Consider the following 26830-nt stretch of genomic DNA (forward strand, 5'->3'; position numbering starts at 1 on the left):
GGCAAATGGAGTTTAGTGCAGAAAAGTGTGAGGTGATTCACTTTGGAAGGAGTAACAGGAACGCAGAGTACTGGGCGAATGGTTAGGTTCTTGGTAGTGCAGATGAGCAGAGAGATCTCAGTGTTCCATGTACAGAGATCCCTCAATGTTGCCACCCAGATTGATAGTGCTGTTAAGAAGGTGTATGGTGTGTTAGCTTTTATTAGTAGATGGATCGAGTTTCAGAACCATGAGGTCATGCTGCAGCTGAACAAAACTCTGGTGTGGCCACACCTGGAGTTTGCGTGTAGTTCTGATCACCACATTATAGGAAGGATGTGGAAACTTTGGAAAGAGTTCAGAGGAGATTTACTAGGATGCTGCATGTTATGGAGTGCAAGTTTCAGAAGGAAAGGTTGAGGGGCTTGAAGCTGTTTTTGTTAGAGTGAGGAAGGTTGAGAGGTGACTTAATTGGGGCATACAAGATAATCAGAGGGTTAGATCGGGTGGACAGTGAGAGCCTTTTTCCTAGGATGGTGATGGCTAGCATGAGGGGGCATAGCTTCAAATTGAGGGGTGATAGATATAGGACAGGTGTCACAGGTAGTTTCTTTACTCAGAGAGTAGTCGGTGCGTGAAATGCACTGCCTGCAACAGTTGTAGACTCACCTACTTTATGGGCATTTAGATAGTCATTGGATAGCCAAATGGACGAGAATGGAATAGTGTAGGTTAGATGGTCTTCAGATTGGTTTCACAGGGCGGTGCAACATCGAGGGCTGAAGGGCCTTACTGCGCTGTAATGTTCTATGTACAAGCTTTCAGAGTGCTGCTCCTTCATCATCTGAAAGTTTGTAATTTCAAATAAACCTGTTGGACTATAACCTGGTGTCATGTGACTTCTGACATCATAGAGTGTGGAGGTAGCAGAAGACCTGGAGTACATGTCAATCATCTCAGATTTACCTGATATCTTCCTGGTGATTGTTACAAACAGTGATCCCGTTGCCACATAGAGGTATATAGACCCTTTTTGTAGGATTTTCTGCACACAAACGTTTTCAGTTTGGTTCTTTAGTCCATTCCCCCCTCTCGATAATGCCGGATCCTTGTGTTTGGAATGTAATATGCAGTTTTTTTGACTTTGTGGAAACCCAAGAAATTCATCTTTGCCACTCCACATGTCCAAAGGGAGCTCCTACCTGAATAACATTGTTCCCCCAGTTTAATTGTGGTGAACAATGATGGAATATTATCTCATAGGCTCACAAACATTTACAGCACAGAAGTGAGGTACTGGGACTATGGAGTCATAGAGACACACAGCATGGAAACAGACTCTTCAGTCCAACCAGAGTTTAGATTAGAGTGGTGCTGGAAAAGCACAGCAGGTCAGGCAGCATCTGCGCAGCAGGAAAATTGACGTTTTCAGCAAAAGCCATTCCTGATGAAGGGCTTTTGCCTGAAACGTCGATTTTCCTGCTCCTCGGATGCTGCCTGACCTGCTGTGCTTTTCCAGCACCACTCTAATCTAAATTGTGGTTTCCAGCATCTGCAGTCCTCACTTTTGCCCTCTTCAGTCTAACCAGTCCATATCCTCCATAATTCAAAACTAAACTAGTCCCACCTGCCTGCACTTGGCCCATATCCCTCCAAATGTTTCCTATTCATATAGTTATCTAAATGTCTTTTAAAAGTTGTCACTGTACTCGCATCCATTACTTCCTCTGGAAGTTCATTTCACATATGAACCACTCCCTGTGTAAATAAAAATGCCTCTCATTGTCTTTTTTAAAATCTTTCTCCTCCCACCTTAAAATACATCTCCCAGTCTTGAAATCCCCCACCTGAGGGAAAGGACACCTGCCATTCACCTTATCTTGTCTGTGCCAGTCAACTAAGATCTGGCTACACCAATCCCATGCCCTTGTCTATTCCTCTGTGTCTGAATACTGGTTAAACATTATGAGAGTTTCTGACTCTTTCAGGCAATTAGCTCCAGAGTCTCTGGATAAAAAAAACATTCTCAACTTTCATTTTGCCTCTATCGCTTAAGTCTAATCCCCCTGATTTTTGAACCCCAACTATGAAAAAAAGTTTCTTCCAATGGCACCTATTCTCCTCATAAACATATACACCTCTATTAAATCTCCATCTCAATCTTTGCTGCTCCAGAAAAAACAACCTCGGCCTAGTCAATCTTTCCTCATAGCTCAGCCCAGGCATATCCTGGTAAATTTCTTCTGCAATCCTGTCTAGTACAAACATAGATTGCAGGGTGGCAGATGTAATCACACTATAAGAAAAAGGAAGGAAAGGAAAAGAAATTATATACCAGTGAGCCTAATGTCAGGAGTGGGGAAATGCTAGAGATTATTATAAAAGACGTAAGGTCATGAGAAAGGTGAAGGGTGTGAAACAGCAGCTAGTCAGTGTCACTAAACAAAGTGAAAGTTGTTTATTTGTCTAATCTTCAGCATCTGGTGCCGAAAATGAATCAATCAATGTACATTTTAAAAAAATCTTAAAGCCCTCCCTCTGAATGAAGTTCCCTGAAGTGTTCGGCAGTTCTTTTATCCGAATGATTTGTGTTTGAATGGTTTTAATACCTCATGGATTTTCAAAAGAAACAGTTTGAACAGAAAATGTTGTAAATACATGAAAGCTCCATTAGCCTCTGGATCAAAGACTGAAAATATTGATGAGATTGCACAAAGCTGGTATTGGGTTATGAAAGGCAAATCACATTTAACAAATCTACTGCAGCTTTTTTTGAGGCTGTAACAAGTAGGAAAACAAAGAGAGATGTGATACATTTGGACTTGCAGAAGGGAGATTTTTCTCTTATAAGAGATTAGTTGGTAAAATTAAAGCAAATGGGATAGTGGGTAATATATTGGCTTGCATGGAGAATTGGTTAAAGAGTCATCAAGATGTACAGCATGGAAGCACACCCTTCGGTCCAACTTGTCCATGCCAACCAGGTATCCTAAATTAATCTAGTCTTATTTCCTAACATTTTGCCCATATTCCTCTATATCCTTCCTATTCATGTACATGCCCAAATACATTTTAAATGTTTTAATTGTATCATCCTCTACTGCTTCCTCTGGCAGCTCATTCCATACATACACCACCCTCTGCCTCTTATATCTTTCCCCTTTCACCTTAAACCTATGCCCTCTGAGTTTGGACTGCCCTACCCTGGGAAAAAGATTTTAGGTAATCAGCCTACCATGCCACTCATGATTTTATAAACCTTGATAAGGTCACCCCTCAACCTCCGATGCTCCAGGGAAAATAGCCCTATTCAGCCTCTCCCTATAGCTCAAACCCTCCAAGCCCAGCAACATCCTTATAAATCTTTTCTGAATCCTTTGAAGTTTAACAATGTCTTTCCTGGAGCAAGGAGACCAAAACTGAACACAGTATTCCAAAAATAGCCTCACCAATGTCATGTATAGCTGCAACAAGATATCCCAATGTACTGACCAATAAAGGCAAGTGTACCAAATGCCTTCCTCACTACCCAAGATTTACAAGGATGTCTACCTGTGACTCCACCTTCAAGGAACTATGAAGCTGCATCCCAAGGTTTCTTTGTTCGGCAACACTCCCCAGAACCTTACCATTGAGTGTATAAGTCCTGCTCTGATTTGCTTTTCCAAAACACAACACCTCACATTTATCTAAACTAAATTCCATCTACCACTCCTCAGCCCATTGGCCCATCTGATCAAGGTCCCGAGATACTCTGAGATGATCTTCTTCATTGTCCATGACACCACCAATTTTGGTGTCATCCGCAAATTTACTAACCACTCCTCCTATATAAATGATAAAAAGCAGTGGATCCGACATGACAGATGAGAAACAGAAAGTCAGAAACTGGAGCATGCAGATATGGGGAGAATGTGCAAACTTCACACAGATAGTCATCCAAGGATGGAATCAAACCCAGCTCGCTGGTGTTGTGTGGTAGCAGTGCTAGCCACTGAATCACCATGTCGCCTTTATGGTAGGACTATACTGAGAGGAGAGATTGGTTTGATGGAGCCTGTATTCATTAGAGTCGAGAATGATGTGACAGAATTTGATTGAAACTTGTAAAATTCTAACAAAGCTGGACAGACAAGATGCAGGAGGATGTTTTCCCTTGCTGGGGAGTTAGAACCAAGGGACACTTTCTCAGGATACAGGGTAGATTATGTACAATTGAGGTGAGGAAAGATTTATTTGCTCAAAAAGTAGTAATCCTATTGAATTCTCTTCTACAGTAGGCTGTCAAGGCCAAATTACTGCATATATTCAAGAAAGCTTAAGATTCATTTTTAGATTTTACAGGCATGAAGGGATAGGGGAGAAAGTGGGATTACGGCATTGAGACAGATGATCGGCCATGATCATATCGAATAGTAGAGCAGACTTGAAAGGCTGAATGGCTTACTCCTGCTACTAGTTTCTATGTTTCCTTTAATGTGGTGACTAGAACAGCACATGATTCTCAGCCTAACCAGTGCTTTGTATAGTTCCAACATAACCCTCCTTTGGCTGTACTCTCTGCCTCAGCCAATAAAGACAAGTATTCCACATGTCTTCTTAACCAATTTAATTACCTGCCCTGCTATCTTCATATATCTGTGCATATTCATATTAAGGTCCCTCTGATTTCATTACTTTCCAGGGTCCTATCATTCATAATGTAATCCCTCCCCAGATGCATTACCCTCATACTTTTCCAGATTGAAATTAGTTTGTTACTGCTCTGCCCACCTAACCTGTCCACTGATTTCTTCCTGCAGTTTACACATATCTTCCTCAATATTCATCATCTTACCAGGAAATTACAGGGCTGAAGTCCCCAGACATATCTTAACTAAGAGAATAAGGGCCCTTGCTTTTATTTCACTCTTATTCTGGCTTAAGGATTGATTAGAAATATTGTAGTCTTGTTTACAGCATACAATCAACCACAGCACCTTATTCTATCAAATGTCTAAAATATTAATTATCGATGTAAAGTTTTTAAATTGTCCTGACCGTTGTAACTTAAATCAAAATCCAGGCACAGGAAACAAGAGAGAAGTACTCACCAGTTCAGCTGCTCTCCTGTAACATTACACTTTGATCTGATTCTGGGACCTCACTGCTCTCACTTCTCCTTTTAATCACATTGCTGCCGTGCATGAGTCCCATTGCAGGTCTGCTGCCAAACTGTCTGTTTCGCTGCAAGTGTCCACGCCTCTCTGCTGTAGTGCAGAAAGTTTGATACTCTTATTCAATATCACAACCCAATCGGAAGCTTGCACTGGTTCATGGATCGTTCACACAGTCTGTATGTCTGTCTAGCATCTATTCAGTGATGGGGCAGTTTTGAGACAGGCACATTTGATTGATTCAGTAGAAATACTTTGCAGGTATGGTAAACAGAATGGAGTAACTGTTTCCTTTGGCAACTAAGCAATTGCTTTAAGTTAGCCAAGGGTAAGTGCCTGAGTAATGACCTCCCACTGTGTGAGTGGAGTAGGTAGAAAAGTCACCAGCCCATTAATGGAGACAAAAGGAGTTTGAAATTGTTCCACATTCTGGATCATTGGCAGTGGAGTTGAATTGGTGGCGAGCTTTGTCTTGTGAGTTAATGCAGTGAGGGCAGTAAAGGGGACCCTGTAGGTAGCACTGAATAGTAAATGACATGGTGGCTATTCCTCTGATTACCCAAACTGGTGACTTCAGAAATAGCCTGGATTGAAAGCTTTTAGATTGCACAATCCCATAATATGAAATCTTTGAATCTTCCCAGTCTGCTGGGGATCTAGGAGTTAAATAGAGGATATTTTTAGAATAAGCTTCCACTTTTCCTCTGAAAGGATGAACCCTTATTCTACAAGGCACACCACAATTTTCCTATCAAAATGAGGTGGTCAAGCCATTTATCATATGTAGAAAAACCCCCCAAAGAACTGCAGAGGCTGGAAATCAGAAACAAAATAAACATTACTGGAGAAACTCAGCAGGTCTGGCAGCATATGTGGAGAGAAAGCAGAATTACCATTTTGGATCCAGTGACCCTTTTTCAGAACAGTTCCGACCTGCTGGGTTTTTCCAGTATTTTCTGTTTATGTTTATCATTTATCAAATACAAATAATTATTTGCATACATGTATTGAAATAGTAACTGCACACATGCTATTGCAACAACTGTTACGTGAGTATCGCTGAAAACTACACATGTTACTGAAGCTTTTTGTTTTGCATTCATCAGGAAGTTTGCAAGAAATACCCCAAAGTAAAAATAAAACATTTATACTATATGAGAGGAGAGCGTTGTTTGGTTGGCAAATGGACTCTGATTGCCATGGAGTATGCACCATGTAATGATGATTGACAGAAAACTGTCAAGGTTTGTTTAAATTCTAAACCAGAGAAGTTGCCTCTGATTGGTCAAGGCATTGCCTCAGAAACAAACTCTCATCTATATTGTTGATTTGAAACAGATGCTACGTGTGTACAGGTTTTTCCTGTCTACAAAGAACTGGGCCCTGTGTATTAATGCATGTAGTTTCCAGTAAACAGAAGTGCACCACATTGCAAGTCTAACTGACAATCCTAAATCGGTTGTTAGTATAATTATTTGCAAACTCAGGATTATTTGACATATGCTGTCCATTTGTAGAATCGCATCTAAAATATTGGACACCATTGCACAGTCAGTACCTTGGTTGTTGTGAACAGTTGAAGGGATATGCTTGTATGCTTATATTTGATACAATCTGCCAGTCATCGGAATGTATGGTACAGCTAGCATCACATCAGCATTGAAATTCATACACGACATTACTCATTTGTGTGATGGACAGCATTTTTTTTTTAGCTTAGCAGCAGTATCTTCTCAGTGGTGAATATCACTCATGTTGCTACTGCATAGTAGCAATGAAACATAGCTAACTTCATCTGTTGCTCAAACATTTGAGATAACTTTCTCTTCCAGTGTAAAATGAGGTAGACTGAGCATGTTTAAGGATGAAACGTGATGGCCTTCGGTCCATTCATATATTTGTATGATATAAATCAAGAAGAGATATAATCCAGGGTCACCATTATACCACTGGATGGCTTTGATGCGCTGTATCAAACAATATTTTCCTTATAATGCTTTCTCTTCCCACTCTCACACCATTACTTCTAGAGTCCACCAGGGATCTATCCTTCAGCTCCTTTTTATTCCTACACTAATACTGCTCCTCAGTGACAACATCCGAAAATTGGTATTTTCCACAGGTATGCTTATGACGCTTAGCTTATTCCAATATTACCACACTTGACTCCTCCACTGTCTTTGACAATATGCACATCCAATCTCCAGTATTGGTGAACAGGATCTGTCCTGATCTAAATAATAGTACACTGAAGTTATTGTCACTGCCACAAAGTTGTTTCTCTGCTCACCATTTCCATTCATGTGCCTGACAACCATTTGAAGCGAAGCTGATAGCTTGCAATCTTGATTTTGTGTTCTGCACTTTTCCCATTTTTCAACCTCACATAAACTGTGTCATCCAAACTGCTGTCCACATTTTAACCCGCAATAAGTCACACTTGCCCTTTACTTGCTAACCTCCATGGGCTCCCAATCTGAAAATAGCTTAAGTTTAAAATCCTCATACTTGGGTCCCACACTTCTTTATCTCTGTAACCACCTCCAGCACCCAAAGCTTTTGAAAACTCTGCACTCCTCCAATTCTGGCACTTGTGCACGCCCAATTTGAAATATTACATTATTGTAGCTGTGCTTTCAGTTGCCTTTGTCAGCCACAAACTCTGAAATTCCTTCCTCAAATCTTCACATCTATTTTTCTTTCTCTCTCCTTCTTTAAGGCGCTCCTTAAAACTTAGCTCTTTGACCAAGCTTTCACCCAACTTTCTGTGGCTCAATTTCATTTCTTTCTGTGGTTTGATGTTCAATTTAGTTGTAGTGCACTTGTTAAGCAGCTTGGAATTTTGTTTTCCATGCTTTAAAAATGCAAGTTGTTGTTGTAAATATTAACCATCCCCACTTTTGTAAAATCAGTTTCATTTCATATTGTAAATGCAACCCCAGTTTCTACTGAAACCTGTCTTAATTAATGCTATTCTTTGCAACATTACGAATGCCTTTCTAAATTTAACACTATCCGGAATGCCCCAGATAAGCCACAGATAGATTTTGCTTATTGAGATTTTATTTTTCAGTGGAATATATTTTTATTAATACTTTACAATCATGGAATAATTATTTTAAATTGCTTTGTTAAACGTTTTCCAGTGTCTATTTATTGGTGTTCTATTATTTGATTTGATTGATTATTGTCACATGTATTGAGATACAGTGAAAAGTATTATTTTGCATGCTATCCAGGCAAATCGTAGCATATATAAATACATCAGGGTAATGGAGCAGAATGCAGAATATAGTGTTACAACTATAAGGAACGTGCAGAGAGAAATCAAATTTTATATTTGAGAGGTCCGTTCACAAGTATGATAATAGTGAGATGAAGCTGATCTTGACTCTGTTGGTACGTGTTTTCAAACGTTTATATCTTCTGTTCGAAGGAAGAGGCAAGAAGAAATTATAGCAGGGGTGAGAGGGGTTTTTGATTGTATTGGTTGCTTTCCCGAGGTAAAGGGACGTATGGACGGAGTCAATGAATGGAAGGCTGGTTTCTGTCATGGACTGGGCTGTGTTCATATCTCTCTCTAATTTCTTGTGGTCTTGGGCACACCAGTTGCCATACCACGCTATGGTGCATTTGGATAGCTTGCATCTACACATGCCTGAATTTCCTTAGCCTTCTGAGGAAGTAAAGACATTAGTGTGCTTTTTAACCATAGTGTCAACGTGGATGGACCAGGACAGATTGTTGGTGATCTTTACTCCTAGGAAGTTAAAATTCTTGACCAGTTCCACCTCAGCACAATTGATACAGGCAGGTGTGTGCCCTCCACTCTGCTTCTGCAAGTTGATGACAAGCTCCTTTGCTTTGCTGACATTGATGGAAAGAATGTTGTCTTTACACCATTCTACTAATCTATCTTTCATTGTTAACCCTTGTGTGTGTGTATATGTATTATATTAATCCACATATTGTGGGCATCACTGGCTGAGTCAGCATTATCGTCCAAGTCTAATAGTCTCTTGACCAAGTGTTGATGAGCTGCCTCCTTAAACCACTGCAGTCCATGTCCTGTATGTAGTCATCTGGTGGCTCTTGGGGTGTAATGGTCGTGACCCTACCTCGTAAACAAAAGGACCAAGCTTCACGTCTCACCATTTCTGACCCTCCCAAAGGTATATCACAACACAGCTGAACAGATTGATTTAAAATATCTATGTAACGTCACAATTAGTCAAATAAATTCATAATTACTTCTCCTATAAACATTCGGAAAACCGTACAAATTCGATCCATTTAGAATGAGTGAAAAAGTAATGATTTGCCTTTTACGAAACGGGCCCAAGCAGCAGATTCGCCGTTGCTGCTTTTCTCAAAGACTCCTTGTAAACTTCCCAGATGGCACAGGGCGGAACGTTTCTCTCAGCGCCCTGGGCTTTTCCGGCCCCATATTACAGGCGAACCGGTTGTCAGGCAGTGAGCGCAGTTCCGGCGCCAGGAGCAGTTGTTTGAAGTTGGAGTTTGTTTGTGGCAGCGGATCCGGACGCCATGGGGAAGAGGCAGCACCAGAAAGATAAAATGTGAGCCTCCAGTTCTCCCTGCAGTTGGGAGAGCGATTCCACCTCCACTTACCTTGCTTGTGACACTCAAACAGCTCACTCAGTTTTTTGCGAGCCACCCTGAGTACCTGTCCCTCTTTGATTTTGCATTCTTATGTTTCTTTTCAAATCCTTCCACTCCTTGCCACTCCCCATCTCTGTAATCTCAACTCTCCAATGCTGTATCCTCTTGGACATCCTTGATATTAATTGCTACGCTAGACCCTAAACGCTAGAGTTAACTCTGTATTCTTTAAGATGCTCCTTAATAGCTACGTGTTTTGATTCACCATTTGGTCTTCTTTTGTACTGCCTGTTATTAATCAGTGCTTGAAGCACTACATTAGATGGCATGGTATGCTGATTTATTGTGTAGCACTTCCTATTTCAATGAAATTTTAACATTTTATTTCCACTCTATCTTCTGAAGGTAACAATTCTTCCTACCTAGCACCATCTCACCTCTGTGTCCATTATTTAGGTGATCCTGCAGATGTTCCATGGAATAATGGAATATAATGCATCAAAGGCCACTTGAGGGATTGAAACAACATTAATCTTGAGCATCTGGAAATGACAGTTGCATACCTGAGATTAACTGTAAATATTGCTGTTATTCTATGCAAAAGGATCCACAGCCTCCATTTTGTAAAGTTTCTTTTCATTTGTTCATGAGACGTCGGCATCACTGATTGGGCCAGCAATTATTTCTGATCCCTGATTGCCCTTTTGAATGGTCACCTTCTTGAACTGAGGTTAGGTGTGTTTACAGTGCTGTTAGTAAGGGAGTACCAGGATTTTGAATAAGCAACAGTGAACGTAGAACATTACAGTGCAGTATGGGCCCTTCGGCCCTTGATGATTTCACAGGTCGGTGCAACAATCTGAAACCCACCTAACCTACACTATTCCATTATCATCCATATGTTTATCCAAACACCATTTAAATGCTCTGATGGTTGACAAGTGTACTCCTGTTGCAGGCAGGGCGTTCCATGTCCTTACTACTCTCTGAGTAAAGAATCTACCTCTGACATCTGTCCTAAATCCATCACTCCTCAATTTAGAGCTATGCCACCTCGTGTGAGCCATCACTGTGCAAGGAAAAAGGCTGTCCACCCTATCTAAACCTCTGATCATCTTGTGTGTCTCTATTAAGTCACCTCTTAGCCTTCTCTCTAATGAAAACAGCCTCAAATCCCTCAGTCTTTCCTCATATGATCTTCCCTCCATAAGTGAAAGAATGGTGATAATAATTCCAATTCAGGATGATGTATGTATTGGAAGGAGACCTATAAGTGGTGATGATGTTCCCATGTATCTGTTCTACTTGGTAGTAGAGATCGGGGGTTTTGAAGCTGCCGTGTAAAGAGCTTTGGTGAGTTGTTACAGTGCATCTTGTAGAAATGATTGTTATGAAGTTGAAGGTGTGTACTGTACCTTTAAGAGAGAGTGAATGCTGTTCCGAACTGAGATTAAAAGTACCTGTGTATATGACTAGATGGCAATCCCAGAGTATACTGGAAAATTGAAAATGTGTAATATTTGGCTGTGAAATGGATACCTAACTTGGTTGCTGTTTTGACAACAATTTCAATATAACCAATCAGTTTAAATTGTCCCCACGATACTAAAACCCAATTGAGTTTGAATTTATTGTTTTGCCAACATCAGTCCGATGTTGGGGATATAAAAATAGGGACATTTTGAAAATTGCAGAGAGAGAAACTGTCACTGAGTGAGACCCAAGAATCTAGGAAACACTCTCTATCAAAGGTGCCTTTTTCATATGAAACATATTCGCAGTAAAAAGAAAGAAGATGACCCAGGGAGATCTTCAGTCGGAAGAAGACAGACACCGAAGATGACATTGGCTGTGTGGTTTTGAAATTAAGTTGATGTAATTCTAATAAGTGTCTTATTGGAACAGTACATTGTTATAGAGTTGGAGGCAGATAATAGAAAGGGGGCTTAAAATTGTGAATAATTGTTGTTTAATGTCCACTTTAGAGTTAAAAAAGAAATTGATATTATTTCCTTTAAATAGTGGAATTTGTGAGTTCTCTGTCACTCATATTTTCAGAGATTGTGAGACAAGATGAGATTTACTGGGTGTTTGATTTAATTAAGTGAGAGGTTCACTGCTGTGTTACAACAGCATTCTGTTGCTGTTGTGCATCAGTGTTGCTGGGAGTGAATGCTGAAGGTGTTAGAGAGGGTGCCAGTCAATGGAATGCTTTTTGTCCGGTATGAAGCTTCAAGAGAGCCACACTCCTCCAGCATGTGGAGCATATCCCATCACATTTTTGATTGTAAATAGCATACCGGCTCTGGGATTCAAATTGCCTGAGCTTTCCTTTGGAACTGGAAAGTTTGCCGGTAAACATTGCAGATATTGTGCTGAGGAGGGAACTGGGTGATTCGATTGACAGGCATACTATTGGGGAAGGGTAGAGTGTGCGCACTGTCTTGGAGTATGTCTTGATCCAGCTATCCCCTGACTCAATTCAATTCTCTTGCTCTCTTCTGCAAAGAACAGATTTAACTAGGATACATTTATTTTGTCACTTATCAGGGATGTATTCTTAACTTTGCTGTTTAAAGCTGTCAATTTTTATGTACATTCCTTTGGGTGACATGTGCATTCCTAAATTATAATCTGCTCCTCTTTTCTGTCAATGGATGAGCATGTCACTGGCAAGATCAACATTTATTGCCCGTGAACTGAGTGTCTTGCCAGTCCATTTCATATGACAATTAAGAATGAGTGCACTGCTGAAAGTCAGGAGTGACATGTAGGCCAGACTAGGTTAGGTTACCTGAAGGATGCAAATGAACAATGTGTTCTTCATGACAATTGGTGATAGTTTAATGGTCACCACTATAGAGACCAATTCCAGATTGTAGATATTTTTAATGAAGATGTTCAAAAATTTTTGACATACCTCTGGAGCAGATGGAACTTGAAGCCAAGCATTTGTAACTCAGTGGTAGGAACACTACCACTGCACCATGTGATCACCCGGTTCCAGATTTTAATCTTTCCCTTTATATTCTGAAGTGCTATTACACACAACAAACAGCTTTTTCCACCACTACATCACCCGTGGCAACAATTCCAAATTTTATTAGTTGATTTTAAATTCCCTAAGGTGCTGTGATGGGCCACAAACCAAGTGCCCAGAGCATTGGATTAAACCTCTTGATCAGTAATCTAGTGACATTACCACATCACTGCATTCTACTGTTTATAGTATTGCACTGAGTTTTATTTTCTTTTGCAGGTACATTACCTGTACAGAATATACAAATTTCTATGGTGGCAAGAAAGCAGGTAAGTAGGATTTGCACTGCATTGGAGTACCAGGGTTTCTGTTGATCTCGTTATTACACTGTGTAAACTGTATTTCCAATCTTACTGTTGATGCAAATTGCTTTTTAAATACCCTTTGATATTAGGTGATCTAATAGTTGTATAATTGGGTACATTTGCAGATGCCTCTTCCCTTTGGTTTGAGTTATTAATGATCGGTCAATAGCTGAGTAAAATATTACTGACACTCGCAGTTTACAGATTCTTGTAGGTAGATATATAGTGGAACAGCGCTTCAGTGAAGTACAGTTGAAAGGCCCTGTTTTGTGCTATCATTCACTAAATCTGAATGTCATCTGCAAACAGTGTCAGTTTCCACGTACCCTTTGCTGGCACCAGTTTTACCTCAACACCACATCTCTCAACCCCTTAACTGTGCATAAACTGTCTAACTTTCTGTCCAATATTCAGTACTGAGTGAATGGAAATTTTCTCCAACTAAATATTGGAAATCCATTGTCTTCTTAAATTCCATTCCTTAGCGACAATTCCATCCATTTCTAGCAATTGTGTGAAGCTGAACAGGCTTTTTATAACTTTGGTGTTGTATTTGACCCTAAGATGAGCTTCTAATCACATATTTTCACCATTGTTAATATTGCTTATGTTCATCTGTGTGACATAGTCACATCTGTCCCTGCCTCATGTCATCTGCTGAAACCCTCATTCATGACTTTATCGCTAGACTTGACTCTTCCAATGAACTACTGCCTGACCTGCTACATTCTATACTTCAGAAATCTAAAGGCATCCCAAATCTATGCATCCCTTGATGTAACCTGGACCAATTCTGCTAATCTAAGACTCTGGTTCTTGCTAATCTACAGTAGTTCCCAATTAGATAAACCTCTGTTTTAACATTCTCATTTTGTTTTCAAATCCATCCACCCTCAAATTCCCAACCCACTGTGAGATCTAATTTTGATCTCCTTTTGAGCATTTCCAAGTTTATTAATTCCACCATTGACAGCGATGTCTTGAGTTACCTATCCCATACCCTCTAGAATTCTTTATGAAAACCTCTCTACCTCTCAGCTTGTCTTTTCTCCTATAGGACATTTTAACCTACTCTTCGACCAAGGTGTTTGTTATCCACCCAAGTATTGCTTCATGTAGTTTGAGTCATACTTTGCTTGAGAAATTAGACAAAGGAGAGCCATTGGCCTTGATCAATTTTGATTTCCAGAAGACATTTGACAAGGTGTTGCACAGGAGGCTGCTAAAGACATCAAGAGCCTGTGGTATTACGGGCAAGGTATTGGCATGAATAGAGAATTAGCTGATTGACAGAAAACAGAGTGTGGAGATAATTGGGTCTTTTTCAGGATGACAGCCATTGACTAATGGAGCTCTACAGTGGTCAGTGTTGGGACCGCGACTACTTAGATTATACATTAATGATCTCGATGAAGGAACTGAGGGTATTGTTGCTAAGTTTGCAAATGGCACAAAGATAGGTGGAGGGACAGGTGGCGTTTAGAAAGTGGGGAGGCTGCAGAAGAATTTGGACAGGCTTGGAGAGTAGGCATAGGAGTGGCAGATGGAATGTAATGTGGGGTAAGTGTGAGGTTATGCACTTTGGTAGGAAGAATAGAGGTGTGGACTATTTCCGAAATTGGGAAAGGCTTCAAAACTCTGTAGCACAAAGGAACTCGGGAGTCCTAGCTCAGAATTGTCTAATGGTTGACATGCATGTTGATTTAGTGGTTAGGAAGGCAAGTGCAGAATTGGCATTCATTTGAAGTGGGCTAGAATACAAGAGCAAAGATGTATTGCTGAGCCTGTATAAGTCTCTGCTGAGATCACATTTAGAATATTGAGAGTAGTTTTGGGCCCCATATCTAAGGAAAGACTAGTGTTAGAGGGGGTCCAGAGGAGGTGTAGAATGATCCTGGGGTGAAGGTGTTGTTGTATGAGGAGTGATTGAGGAATCTGGGTCTATAGTTATGGAGTTTAAAAAGATAAGTAGAGATTTCAATGCAACTTACAGAATACTGAGACACCTGGATGGAAGAGACATGGATAAGATGATTCCATTAGAAGGAGAAACTAGGACCCAAGGTGTAGCCTCATCATGATGGCACTACCCTTTGGAACCAAGATGAGGAGGAATTTCTTCAGCTGAGGGTAGTTGAGTAATTTAAGACAGAAATAGATAGGTTTCTGGTTAGTAAGTAGATCAAGGGTTACTGGGAGAAGGCAGGAGAATGGGATTGAGAAACATATGATCAATGGTGGAACAAACTAAATGGGTCGAATTACCTAATTCTGCTTTTGTGTCTTTTCTTATGGTCTGACGCTCCTATGGAATGTCTTGGGGCATTTCTTTATGTTAATGCTGCTATGTAAATAGAATATTATATCATTGGCCTTGGTAGACTGGTTTGTATGTTGCTAAAATCCTCTTTTATAAAACATGTAGTTGGATCATTTGATTAAGATGTTAGGTAATTTCCTTCAAGAAAATAATTACTGATATTTCCTCCCTTTTGCAGTTATTCCACAAGCAAACTTCCGCCGCCTGCCCTTCGACCACTGCAGGTAAGGCCTTCTGGTTGCTGCTATGCAACAGTGTATTGTGCTCCTGAAAATACATTGCAATAATAATACAATAAAATTCAACTGCAGATTGCATTGAAGCTGAGAGACTTGGAACAGTGATTCAGTATGAATCATTTGAATTTCCTACATGAAGGCCTTAGCTTGAAGTCCATGTACTGTTCTTAGAATCCTCACTATTCTCAATATCCTCAAGTTCCTTCCTGCCCCTCTTTCTGACATCCTATTCTGCCATCCTATTAGGCTGCAATTCCCTGAGAAATATTAAAGCGAAAGACTAAAGAAATATATATATATATATATCTTCAAGATACTCTTATGAATTTGCAGATTCCAGTTTTCTTTGTTTAATTCTTCAACCACCCGTTTAAAATTTTACACATCATCCAGTAAAATGATAACCATCACATATTGAGTTATAGTATGATTATGTTTGCAATCTGTGTTAGGAGATTATATATTGTTTCTCCCTTTCAAATTTGCAACTGTGCTACAGGAATTCAGAGTATTGGGTTATGGTTTGATGTCAGTTCCGATATCGCCAACCCTTTCTCATTCGTAAATTTTTCCCTGAATTATTTGAAACTTTTGAGAAATGAAAAGTGTGTTTCCAGCTCCATCTTATTATAGGTGCTTAAAATGTGAATCACTTGCTTTTGTTTCAATAGTTTTGCTTTTAACGGTGCTGACAATAATACATAAAGATCCACTTAGTTCATTCAGAAACAAATTTTCCAGCATTTTTCGAAGTCTTGACTGAGTATTTAAGTTTAAATATTGAATTAGATTAGATTACATTAGATTAGATTACATTACAGTGTAGAAACAGGCCCTTCGGCCCAACAAGTCCACACCGACCAGCTGAAGCGAAACCCACCCATACCCCTACATTTACCCCTTACCTAACACTACGGGCAATTTAGCATGGCCAATTCACCTGATCCTACACATCTTTTGGACTGTGGGAGGAAACCGGAGCACCCGGAGGAAACCCACACAGACACGGGGAGAACGTGCAAACTCCACACAGTCAGTCGCCTGAGGCGGGAATTGAACCCGGGTCTCAGGCGCTGTGAGGCAGCAGTGCTAACCACTGTGCCACCGTGCCGCCCACTAATCGAAAGAATCGAAAGAAGTCCTGCCACTTTCAATGATCTGTACACATTGCACTCTGGTCCCTCTACTCCTGCACTCCGTTTAGAATTGTACCCTTTGTTTCATGTTGTCCTTCAGCGTTTCTCTGAACAAAGTGTGTCACCTCTCACTTTTCTGCATTGAACCTTATCTGCCTATCCCCTCACTCCATCGACTTGTCAATCTCTTTGATATTTTGGATAAATAAGGCATTAGCATTTTGCATGTCTTTAGCATGCTCTATTCCCCCATCATTGAGGATAGGAATGCTTGTGGAGCATTCTCCCTCTGATTAGTTGTTTAAATATCTACTACTATTCATGATTGGCTGACAGGACTGTAGAAGGGCTTTTGCCCGAAACGTCAATTTCGAAGCTCCTTGGATGCTGCCTGAACTGCTGTGCTCTTCCAGCACCACTAATCCAGGACTGTAGAACATAGTCTGGCCAAATAATTATTCTAATTTGTGAATCAATTCCAATATTTGATACCAAGACATTAACCAATTTAAAAAGTGATCTTTGGGCATTTTATGCACTCGTGCTGTGCAGACAAGTAACATTAATCTCTCAGCTGTGTCCTGAATGTAATTTTCATTTTTTTTCCTGCTTAACTATTTACATCTTGTTTCTTGTCAATTATTGTCAAAGTTATTGTCCAGAAGGCATTCCCCAAAGAGAATGTGTGTGCATTTTAATATGATCAGGTGAGAGGACTGAATATACCTCGATAATGTCAGTCCTGCAATAAGTCTTTATTTTAATTTTGCACATTAAAGACATTTGGACTTAATACTGGCCAATTCTTCCTTATCTAACTGTTGCACTCTCTTCCAGCTTATCTCTTCAACCTTTTGAGTACCCTGTATGTACCCCTGATGGAATGGTGTTTGATCTCCTGTGAGTATAAAAGCCTTATTTGCACTTAGTAAAGTGACGTCTTGTTTTAAAATTGCATTTCAGTTTGAGTAAGAGAGAAAAGTGCTGCAGTGTGAAATGGTTGCTGCCAGACTAGTTTGTGACTTTTGTCTGTACATAGAAAAGTAAAGAAGTCTCATCATTGACCCACTTTGGAAGATGTTCTAACTAAATTTAGCACTGTCTCCATTTCCTGTCCTATTGATCTAGTCAGTTTATTGCTCCCTTTTTAGGCTGTTGTGCTTGTGTTTGCCTTTGTATCTTGTTCTTGTATTTAGAATGCTTCTCTCAGCTCCTGCTGAAATCACACACAGATGCTAGCTGTCTCTGGATAACAGATACGGTTACTGAATGGAGTCTCAGACAGGAACAGTTGACCATTGTACATTGTAACTTCATTTATCTGCATATCAATCCTTAATTCAGCATATCACTGTTTTGAGAAGCTAATTAATTTAAACAAGGATTTTGTTTTTTAAAAAAAGTTGTTTCTTAAATCACTCACGTTTGTCATATTGTTAAAAATGACTAAAGGACCATGAGTCATTATGATTGGAGTTACAATTATTCATGTGTAAGCAGCTACCTCCTTGAATTTTTGGAGTGAGATGAGAATCGTGATTGTTTTGTTTTTAGTCAGAATATTTTGTAAATATTGTATGCAATCTTAAGCTCATTGATCATGGTAATACTGATATGTCATTGAAGTTAGAGAACCAATAAAGAAGTTATTGTTTGAAATTAGAAGTAAACACTGTGAGACTTTGTGGGCAGCTTCTGAAAGGAAAGTTGGGTTAATATTTCTTGTGAAGCATCTTCAGAGCTGGCTAACAGTGAACTACTATAGGAGAAAATGTGGACTGCAGACACTGGAGATCAGAGTCAAAAAGTGTGGCACTTGAAAAGCACAGCCGGTCAGGCAGCATCTAAGCAGCAGAAGAGTTGATGTTTCCAACATAACCTCTTCATCAGGGTGAAGAGCTTATGCTCGAAACATTGCCTGTCCTGCTCCAGTGAGCTTCTGTAGTCTTAAATTAGTGCTGACATTTAAACCTTGACAGGAGAAAGTGAGGACTGCAGATGCTGGAGATCAGAGCTGAAAATGTGTTGCTGGAAAAGCGCAGTAGGTCAGGCAGCATCCAAGGAACAGGAGAATCGACGTTTCGGGCATAAGCCCTTCTTCCCAAATATTATTTCCCGCGGAGAGAAAGAAAACGCGTAAGGTGGCAAAGGCCACAGTCTTGCCTTCTCTGAGGATTGAACTCAGGACCTTCAGATTATGAGACTAACGCGCTGCCTTCCTGAAACCTTGATTCTCCTGTTCCTTGGATGCTGCCTGACCTGCTGCGCTTTTCCAGCAACACATTTTCAGATTTAGACCTTGACAGCCTGGTTTTATTGTCTGGGTACTATTGTAGTTTCCATGTATGCTGCTCAGGTATTATTGATCATAGTTTCACCAGTATCGTAGAGGCACTGAGGTTTGAACTCACCATCCACCTTTAGAAGGTACAGCATTTTCTATTTCTGGCTTTTGGCATAGTTTACGGTCTATACTGTGGTAAATGAATGGAAGAGGCAGACAGTAAGTGCAAATGTTTTATTTGAGCAGTTCAAACTATTTAAGATGGTGGACAAGTGAGCACTTATTATTGCTGAAACTTGCCTTTAATTATTTCCTTCAATTTTGTCACCACCTACTGCAACTATTTGCACCATTAGTCTGTCAGACACAGAAGCAACTATGTTTTACTGAATCAGGTGTCTGCAGTGCCATCTACTGGATATAAATGGGAATGCATACTTCAAACGTAATAGTGGCTTCCCTAAGTGTATGTGTAGAAGTGTATTAACAGGCTCTAACACAGTCCATGAGTATTCATATGGAGAGATTATTCTCAAAGTTAGAGGTCATTTAGAAAATGACACGTAGTAGAAAAGGCAGTTATAGGCATTTTCAGATATATTTTCAGTGAGGTTCAATATTTGTCAACTAATGATTGTCCTTTAGTTCCTTGCCGGAGTTAAATATGTTGTTAAAATAATACAGGAATCTGAGGGCAGCTGCAAATGGAAACATTTTGAGCTACAAAGAGAAAAATTGTAATAGACACAAGTCCATGTGATAAAAGACAATACTGTTAAATTTGGAGATTTTTGGATCCTTTACATAATATGTTCAGTAGGTGACAGTTGGAATACAATATAATTTTAATGTACAAGTATTACTATCATAGCAGAGAGCCAAGAGCGGGAGCATGCATTTAAGTGAAGGTTGTTGAAAGGATTGAGGTTACATTAATAGAACGTAGAATACTAATTTGAAGTAGTTGGTTGGGCGGCACGGTGGTTAGCACTGCTGCCTCACAACGCCAAAGACCCGGGTTCAATTCCCGCCTCAGGCAACTGTCTGTGTGGAGTTTGCACATTCTCCCCATGTCTGCATGGACTTCCTCTGGGTGCTCCGGTTTCCTCCCTCAGTCCAAAAATGTGCAGGTTAGGTGAATTGCCCTCAGTCCAAAAATGTGCAGGTTAGGTGAATTGGCCATGCTAAATTGCCTGTAGTGTTAGGTGGAGAGGTAAATGTAGGGGAATGGGTCTGGGTGGGTTGCTCTTCGGAGGGTCGGTGTGGACTTGTTGGGCCGAAGGGCCTGTTTCTGCACTGTAAGTAATCTAATCTAATCTGGTTACATTGGTGACATTTAAGAATTTAGAGCAGAATGGATCCAAGATGGCGGCACTCTGAGTGGTCTGCTGTGCTGCGCTCTGTGCCATACCCCTGGGCAAGGTGGACCTCCCCTCCCCTCTGGGCCGGACCCGCGCCCCCGCGCAGTCCTAGTGCAACTCCTGCATTATAGAGAAAAACAATTAATAGTTGAAACAGCAAGAAGACTGGGAAGGAATTCACAAGCTTTAATATACAAAGGCTCCAGGATAATTTTTTTCAGGACTTTTCAGGAGCCCTAATTAAGGAGAGAAGGACATTTGATGATATCAAGAAAGAATTAAGAGATTTGAACATTCAATACTCCTTGAGGTACCCAGCCATGATGCGTTTCGCCCATGGGGGTACGGTATATAACATTGACTCCGCAGAAAAGGTGAAAGACTTTGAGAAATTTTTGAATTGAAGGACCTGAGTCGGGCTGGGAGGGGAGGAGACATCATTGCGGACAGTGGTATGGGGATTTTTTTATTGCCCTATTTTTTACTTCTCTCCCCCTTTCTTTGTGGTTGCTGGTTTAATATGTACAGTTTTGTTGTAAAATTGAAATTATTTTATATATCAGTTGATTGGGTATTACCTAGGGCTCTTTTTTTTTTTACTGCTGTCCTTTTGATTTTGTATTGGGGTGGCTATATATGTTTTGTTAAGGGCTGTTGCTCCTCCAAAAATATTAAGAGAGTACTGAACACAGTGCAGGTATGCCAGCTAAGATTGATTCCAGGTTTGGTGGTCTCACTAGATGCAGAAAAGGCAATTGATCAGATAGAATAGCCATATCTATTTGAGGTCCTAGAGCGCTTTGGTTTGGGGGGATCCTTTGCCAGATGGGTGGCGGTATTGTATAATGATCCTAAGGCGGCAGTCATTACAAACGGTATTAAGTTAAATAACTTTAACATTGGAAGAGGTAGTCGACAGGGGTGTCCTTTATCACCGCTGTTATTTACCTGGGCGATTGAGCTGTTGCCGAAGCTGTCAGGAGGGATCCTGAAATAGTAGCGCCAAAGGTGGGATTGGGGGAGTATAAGATCACCCAATATGCTGACGGCATCCTTTTATTTTTGGCCAGTCCTCGACTGATTCAAACAATTAATTCATATGGTGGTTTCTCAGGTTACAGGATCAATTTTACAAAATTGGAAGCCATGGCGCTGGAGGGATTAGTGGAGGTGCCTGATCTGAAAGATGGAATGCAGTTCCTGTTTAGATGGTCATCAAAAGGTTTTTTGTCTTTGGGCATTTTTATTACCCCTTCCTTCCACCAGCTGTATAAAGCTAACTACGTACAACTGCTAGAGAAGATAAACCAGGATTTAGAGCGGTGGAAGGGGTTACCGTTATCATTGTTAGGCCAAATAGCCCTGATTAAAATGAATGTCCTTCCTCGATTACTGTACCCCATGAGAATGCTCCTGCTGGTGTTACCGAGACAAATGTTATGGAGGCTCGATGGTTGGCTAGGCCCTTTATTTGGTGCCACAGGCGCCCTCTAATTAAATTCACTAAATTGCAGCTTTTACAGGCAGAGGGAGGGGTGGATCTTCCAGATTTGAAGAAATACCAAATAAGTGCTCTATTTACATATGTTGGTGACTGTGTACGGGGGAATTCGGAGTCGATTTGGCTTGATATTGAAGCCTCGCAGTCAACATGTCCTTTTAATTAACTTATTATTTATGGACAAGATGAAATCCATAACCCAACAGTGTAAAAGTCCAATTATTTTAAATACAGGGAGAATAGGAGAGATAATGAGGCAAGATCAGGGCAATTGGTCTAAGCCTTCGCCATTTTCCCTGGAGCTTCGGAGGCTGAGGGGTCACCTTATAGAGATTTATAAAATCATGAGGGGCATGGATAAGATAAATAGACAAAGTCTTTTCTCAGAGATGGGGGAGTCCAGAACTAGAGGGCATAGGTTTAGGGTGAGAGGGGAAAGATATAAAAAAGATCTAAGGGGCAATTTTTTTACACAGAGGGTGGTATATGAATGGAATAAATTGCCAGACGAAGTGGTGGAGGCTGGTGCAATTGCAACATTTAAAAGGCATCTGGATGGATATATGAATAGGAAGGGTTTGGAGGGATATGGGCCGGGTGCTGGCAGGTGGGACTACATTGGGTTGGGATATCTGGTCAGCATGGACAAGTTGGACCAAAGGGTCTGTTTCCATGCTGTACGTCTCTATGACTCTATGATTCTATCTTTTTTTTCTTTTTTTTTCTTTTTTAATAATTTAACCCCCACACTACCACCTAAGTGCGGTAGTGCTTATTTTATCCCCAGCACCCATGGTGTGTGCGCGCAGGTGTGAGACACAGTGAAAGACACAAAGTGCACCAATCTTTATTCAATTTCCACCACCAGGAAGATAGGAAAACACCCGGGTGGCCAGTGACAGACTCTATGATTCTATTTACCCCATTGGTGGGAGCCCAAGGATTTAAACCTGGGGCAGTGGACTCCGGCTTTAAGACATGGGAGAATAATGGAATCTTTTGTCTGAGGGGGAGGTCTTGATGTCATTTAATCAGTTAAGTCAGAAATATGGATTGTCTAATAGGGACCTTTTCTGATACTTTCAGATAAGGGACTATATACAAAAGAAGACCACGCTCCTAGTACAGTGTTACAAATCAGACGTGGAGAAAAGAGTGCATCAGCGTACGGGTGCTCTTTCACTTAGTACTTCATATCATTTACAGAAAGGCCGTGCCCTGGGGGACGTGGAAGGACTCTGTAGGACATGGAATAGAGAGTTAGGAGAGGATATTTAATCGGAGGTTTATGGGAAGGCATATAGGGAAATGTAAGGAAAATTTCAGTGTGCAACAGAGTGCAGGCCATGCAATTGAAGATCTTGCATACGGCTCATATGGCGCCAAGAGGCTAGCTAAGTTCAAGAGAGGCACGTCACCAGGGTGTCCCAAATGTAAAATTAGTACAGGCACTCTCGCACACTGCTACTAGTCACGTTGTAAGATGCAGAGATACTGGAGTGCTATAGTAAGGGAGCTAAAGGACATCCTGGGGATTGAAGTTAACATGGATCCGGTATTTCTTTTTTTGGGGTTGCCAAATTTGCCATATCTGGGGGAACACGGGAAGAGATTGCGTAACATTCTAATCCACTGTGTGAGGAAGAACATTATAGTGAATTGGACGTCAGAAAATCCACCAGGTCTTATAGCGTGGCGTAGGCTGGTAATGGAGCATCTCCCACAAGACTACCTCACATATATGGTGCAACACAAACGCAACAGTTTTACAAGACGTAGTGGCGCTGACTTATCAGCAATATTAATTAGGGCTGTGGTATTTCCGTGGGAATCAGTATGGGTGCCCATGGGGCCCCGGGAGGAGGAGACTGGGGGAGAAAGAATATGGGTACTGTAGATGGTGCTCCCAGGGATGGGAGCCTCCGTGGAGGTGTGATGAGTGAGATAGAATAAAGCAGTGAGATATAATTTAATTTAAGTTGTTTGAATTTAGTTTAAGTTAGTATTTGTTTAATACGTTTGTAGTTTAAGTTAAGTAGATATGTATGTTTTGGTAGAATAGTAGGTTGTTCATTAACAACAGTACTGTGTTCTGGCTTTGTTGTACTGCCTTTTTTTCCTGTTTTGTTGATGATTTTTTTTTGTAGATGAATGTTTTGTAAAAGATTTAAAAAAGGTTTTCAATAAAAATATTTATTTAAAAAAAAACATAGAACAGTACTGGCAAATGGGACTGGATTAGGTTAGGATATCTGTTTGGCATGGATGAGTTGAACCGAAGGGTCTGTTTCCATGCTGTACATCTCTATGACCCTATGAGTACAGCACAGTACAGGCCCTTCAGCCCTCGATGTTGTACAGACCTTTTATCCTACTCTAAGATGAAACTAACCTACATGCTCTTCATTTTGCTATCATCCATGTGCCTATCCAAGAGTTGTTTAAATGTTTCTAATGCATCTGACTCTACTACCACTGCATTCTACGCACCCACCACTCTGTATAAGGAACCAACCTCTGACATCTCCCCTAAACCTTCCTCCAATCACCTTAAAATTATGCCCTCTTGTGCTGGCCATTTCTGCCTTGGGAAAAAGTCTTTGACCATTCACTCTATCTATGCCTCTCATCATCTTGTACACCTCTATCAAGTCACCTCTCGCACTTCTTCGCTCCAATGACGAAAGCCTTACCCCTCTCAACCTTTCCTCATAAGACATACGCTCCAGTCCAGGCAGCATCCTGGTAAATTTCCTCTGCACTCTCTCTAAAGCTTCCTCGCCCTTCCTATAATGAGGCGACCAGAACTGAAGACAATATTCTAAGTATGGTCTAACCGGGGCTCTATAGAGCTACAGCATAACCTCTCTGCTCTTAAACTCAATCTCCCTGCTGATGAAAGCCAACACACCATACGCCTTCTTATCAACCCTATCAACTTGGATGGCAACTTTGAGGGATCTATGGTCAAAGATCCCAGCACCTCTCTGTTCCTCTACACTGCCAAGAATCCTACCTTTAACCCTGTAATCTGCATTCAAATTCGACCTTCCCAAATGAATCGCTCCACACTTTTCCAGGTTGAACTCCATCTGCCACTTATCAGCTCAGTTCTGCACCCTGTTGATGTCCCGTTGCAACAGCCCTCCACACAACTTACCACTCCAGCAACCTTTGTGTCGTCAGCAAACTTACTAACCCGCCCTTCCACTTCCTCATCCAAGTCATTGAAAAAATCACAAAGAGCAGAGGTACTAATGTAGATCCCTGTGGAGCACCACTGGTCACCAAGCTCCATGCTGAGTACTTTCCATCTACTACCACCCTCTGTCTTCTATGGGCCAGCCAATTCTGTATCCAGATAGCCAAATTTCCCTTACTTTCTAAGTGAGCCTACCATGGGGAACCTTATCAAATGCCTTGCTAAAGGCATGTACACCACCTCTACTACTCTACCTTCATCAATGTTTTTTGTCACATCCTCAAAGAATTCAATAAGGCTTGTGAGGCATGACCTGTCCCTCACTATCATAATGCTGACTATCTCTAATCAAACTATGGTTTTCCAAGTAATCATAAATCCTGTGTCTCAGAATCCTCTCCAGTAATTTGCCCACCACAGACGTAAGACTGACTGATCTATAATTCCCAGGGTTATCCCAATTTCCTTTCTTGAACAAGGGAATAACGTTTGCTACCCTCCAATTATCTGGCACTACTCCAGTAGACAGTGAGGACCCAAAGATCATTGCCAAAAGTGCAGCAGTCTCTTCCCTCGCTTCCTGTAGTAACCCAAGGTATATCCCATCTGGCCAAGGGGATTTATCTACCTTTATCTTTCAAAATTTTCAGCACATCCTCCTCCTTAACATCAACTTGTTCGAGCATTTCAGTCTGTTTCACGTTATCCTCACAAAAAACAGTGAATACAGAAGCAAAGTATTCATTCAGGACCTCCCCCACCTCCTCTGACTCCAGGCACAAGTTCCCTCCACAATCGCTGATCGGCCCAGCCTCACTCCAGCTGTCCTCTGTTTTTTTTCTCACATAAGTGTAAAATGCCTTAGGGTTTTCCTTAATCCTGCTAAAACTTTTCCATGCCCCCTTCTTGCTCTCCTAAGTCTATTCTTCAGTTTCTTCCGGGCTACCTTGTAACCCTTAGAGCCTTTCTGATCCTTGTCTCCTCAAGCTTAAGTAAGCTGACTGCTTCTTCTTGACTGGATGTTTCACATCCCTTGTCACCCAAGGTTCCTTCACCTTACCATCCTTTCTTTGCCTTGGTACTGGATAGGTTTGTTCCACTATCAGCAAGTGCTCCCTGAACAACCTCCACATTTCTATCATGCATTTCCCATATTTGTTCCCAATTTATGTTCCACAGTTCCTGCCTAATAGCATTGTAATTCCCCCTCCCCCAATTAAATACTTTCCCATACCGTCTGCTTCTATCTCTCTCCATGAGTATAGTAAAGGTTAGGGCGTTGTGATCACTATCACCGAAATGCTCTCCCACCGAGAGACCTGACACCTGGCTTGGTTCATTGCCAAGTACCAAATCCAATATGGCCTCCTCTCTCGTCGGCCTATCTACATATTGAGTCAGGAATCCTTCCTAGACAAATCTCCATCCAAACTGTTTGAACTAAGGAGGTTCTAATCAATATTAGGGAAGTTAAAGTCACCCATGACAACAGCCCTGTTACTTCTGCACCTTTCTAAAATCTACCTCCTAATCAGCTCCCCTGTGTCTCTGTTGCTTTGGGGGGGGAATCTGTAGAAAACTCCCTACAAAGCGACTGCTCCTTTCCTGTCTCTAACTTCCACCCATGCTGACTCTGTAGATGTACCATCCTCGCCAACCTCCTTTTTGCAGCTGTGATACTAGCCCT

General features: G+C 41.0%; 1 protein-coding gene and 1 long non-coding RNA gene across 4 annotated transcripts in view; one reads left to right on the forward strand and one right to left on the reverse strand.

Annotated features, from left to right (window-relative positions):
• LOC122562827 overlaps positions 1-9401 on the reverse strand; it is an 11796-nt gene extending 2395 nt beyond the window's left edge. For both annotated transcript variants that reach the window (XR_006315425.1, XR_006315424.1), the window contains exons 1-2: positions 9387-9401; positions 5073-5228 (exon numbers count right to left, since the gene is read on the reverse strand). This is a non-coding gene — a long non-coding RNA (uncharacterized LOC122562827). The remainder of the gene's footprint in view (positions 1-5072; positions 5229-9386) is intronic.
• A 174-nt stretch (positions 9402-9575) lies between these two features.
• ppil2 (peptidylprolyl isomerase (cyclophilin)-like 2) overlaps positions 9576-26830 on the forward strand; it is a 363209-nt gene continuing 345954 nt past the window's right edge. Inside the window, exons 1-4 of one of the 2 annotated variants that reach the window (XM_043716077.1) lie at positions 9576-9712; positions 13015-13064; positions 15599-15644; positions 17633-17695. In XM_043716077.1, the coding sequence (XP_043572012.1) occupies positions 9681-9712; positions 13015-13064; positions 15599-15644; positions 17633-17695 (191 nt within the window). In that variant the 5' untranslated portion in view covers positions 9576-9680. The remainder of the gene's footprint in view (positions 9713-13014; positions 13065-15598; positions 15645-17632; positions 17696-26830) is intronic. The other variant, XM_043716075.1, reaches the window with a different exon arrangement.

Source organism: Chiloscyllium plagiosum, chromosome 25, assembly GCF_004010195.1.
Source record: "Chiloscyllium plagiosum isolate BGI_BamShark_2017 chromosome 25, ASM401019v2, whole genome shotgun sequence".
Taxonomy (NCBI): Eukaryota; Metazoa; Chordata; class Chondrichthyes; order Orectolobiformes; family Hemiscylliidae; genus Chiloscyllium; species Chiloscyllium plagiosum.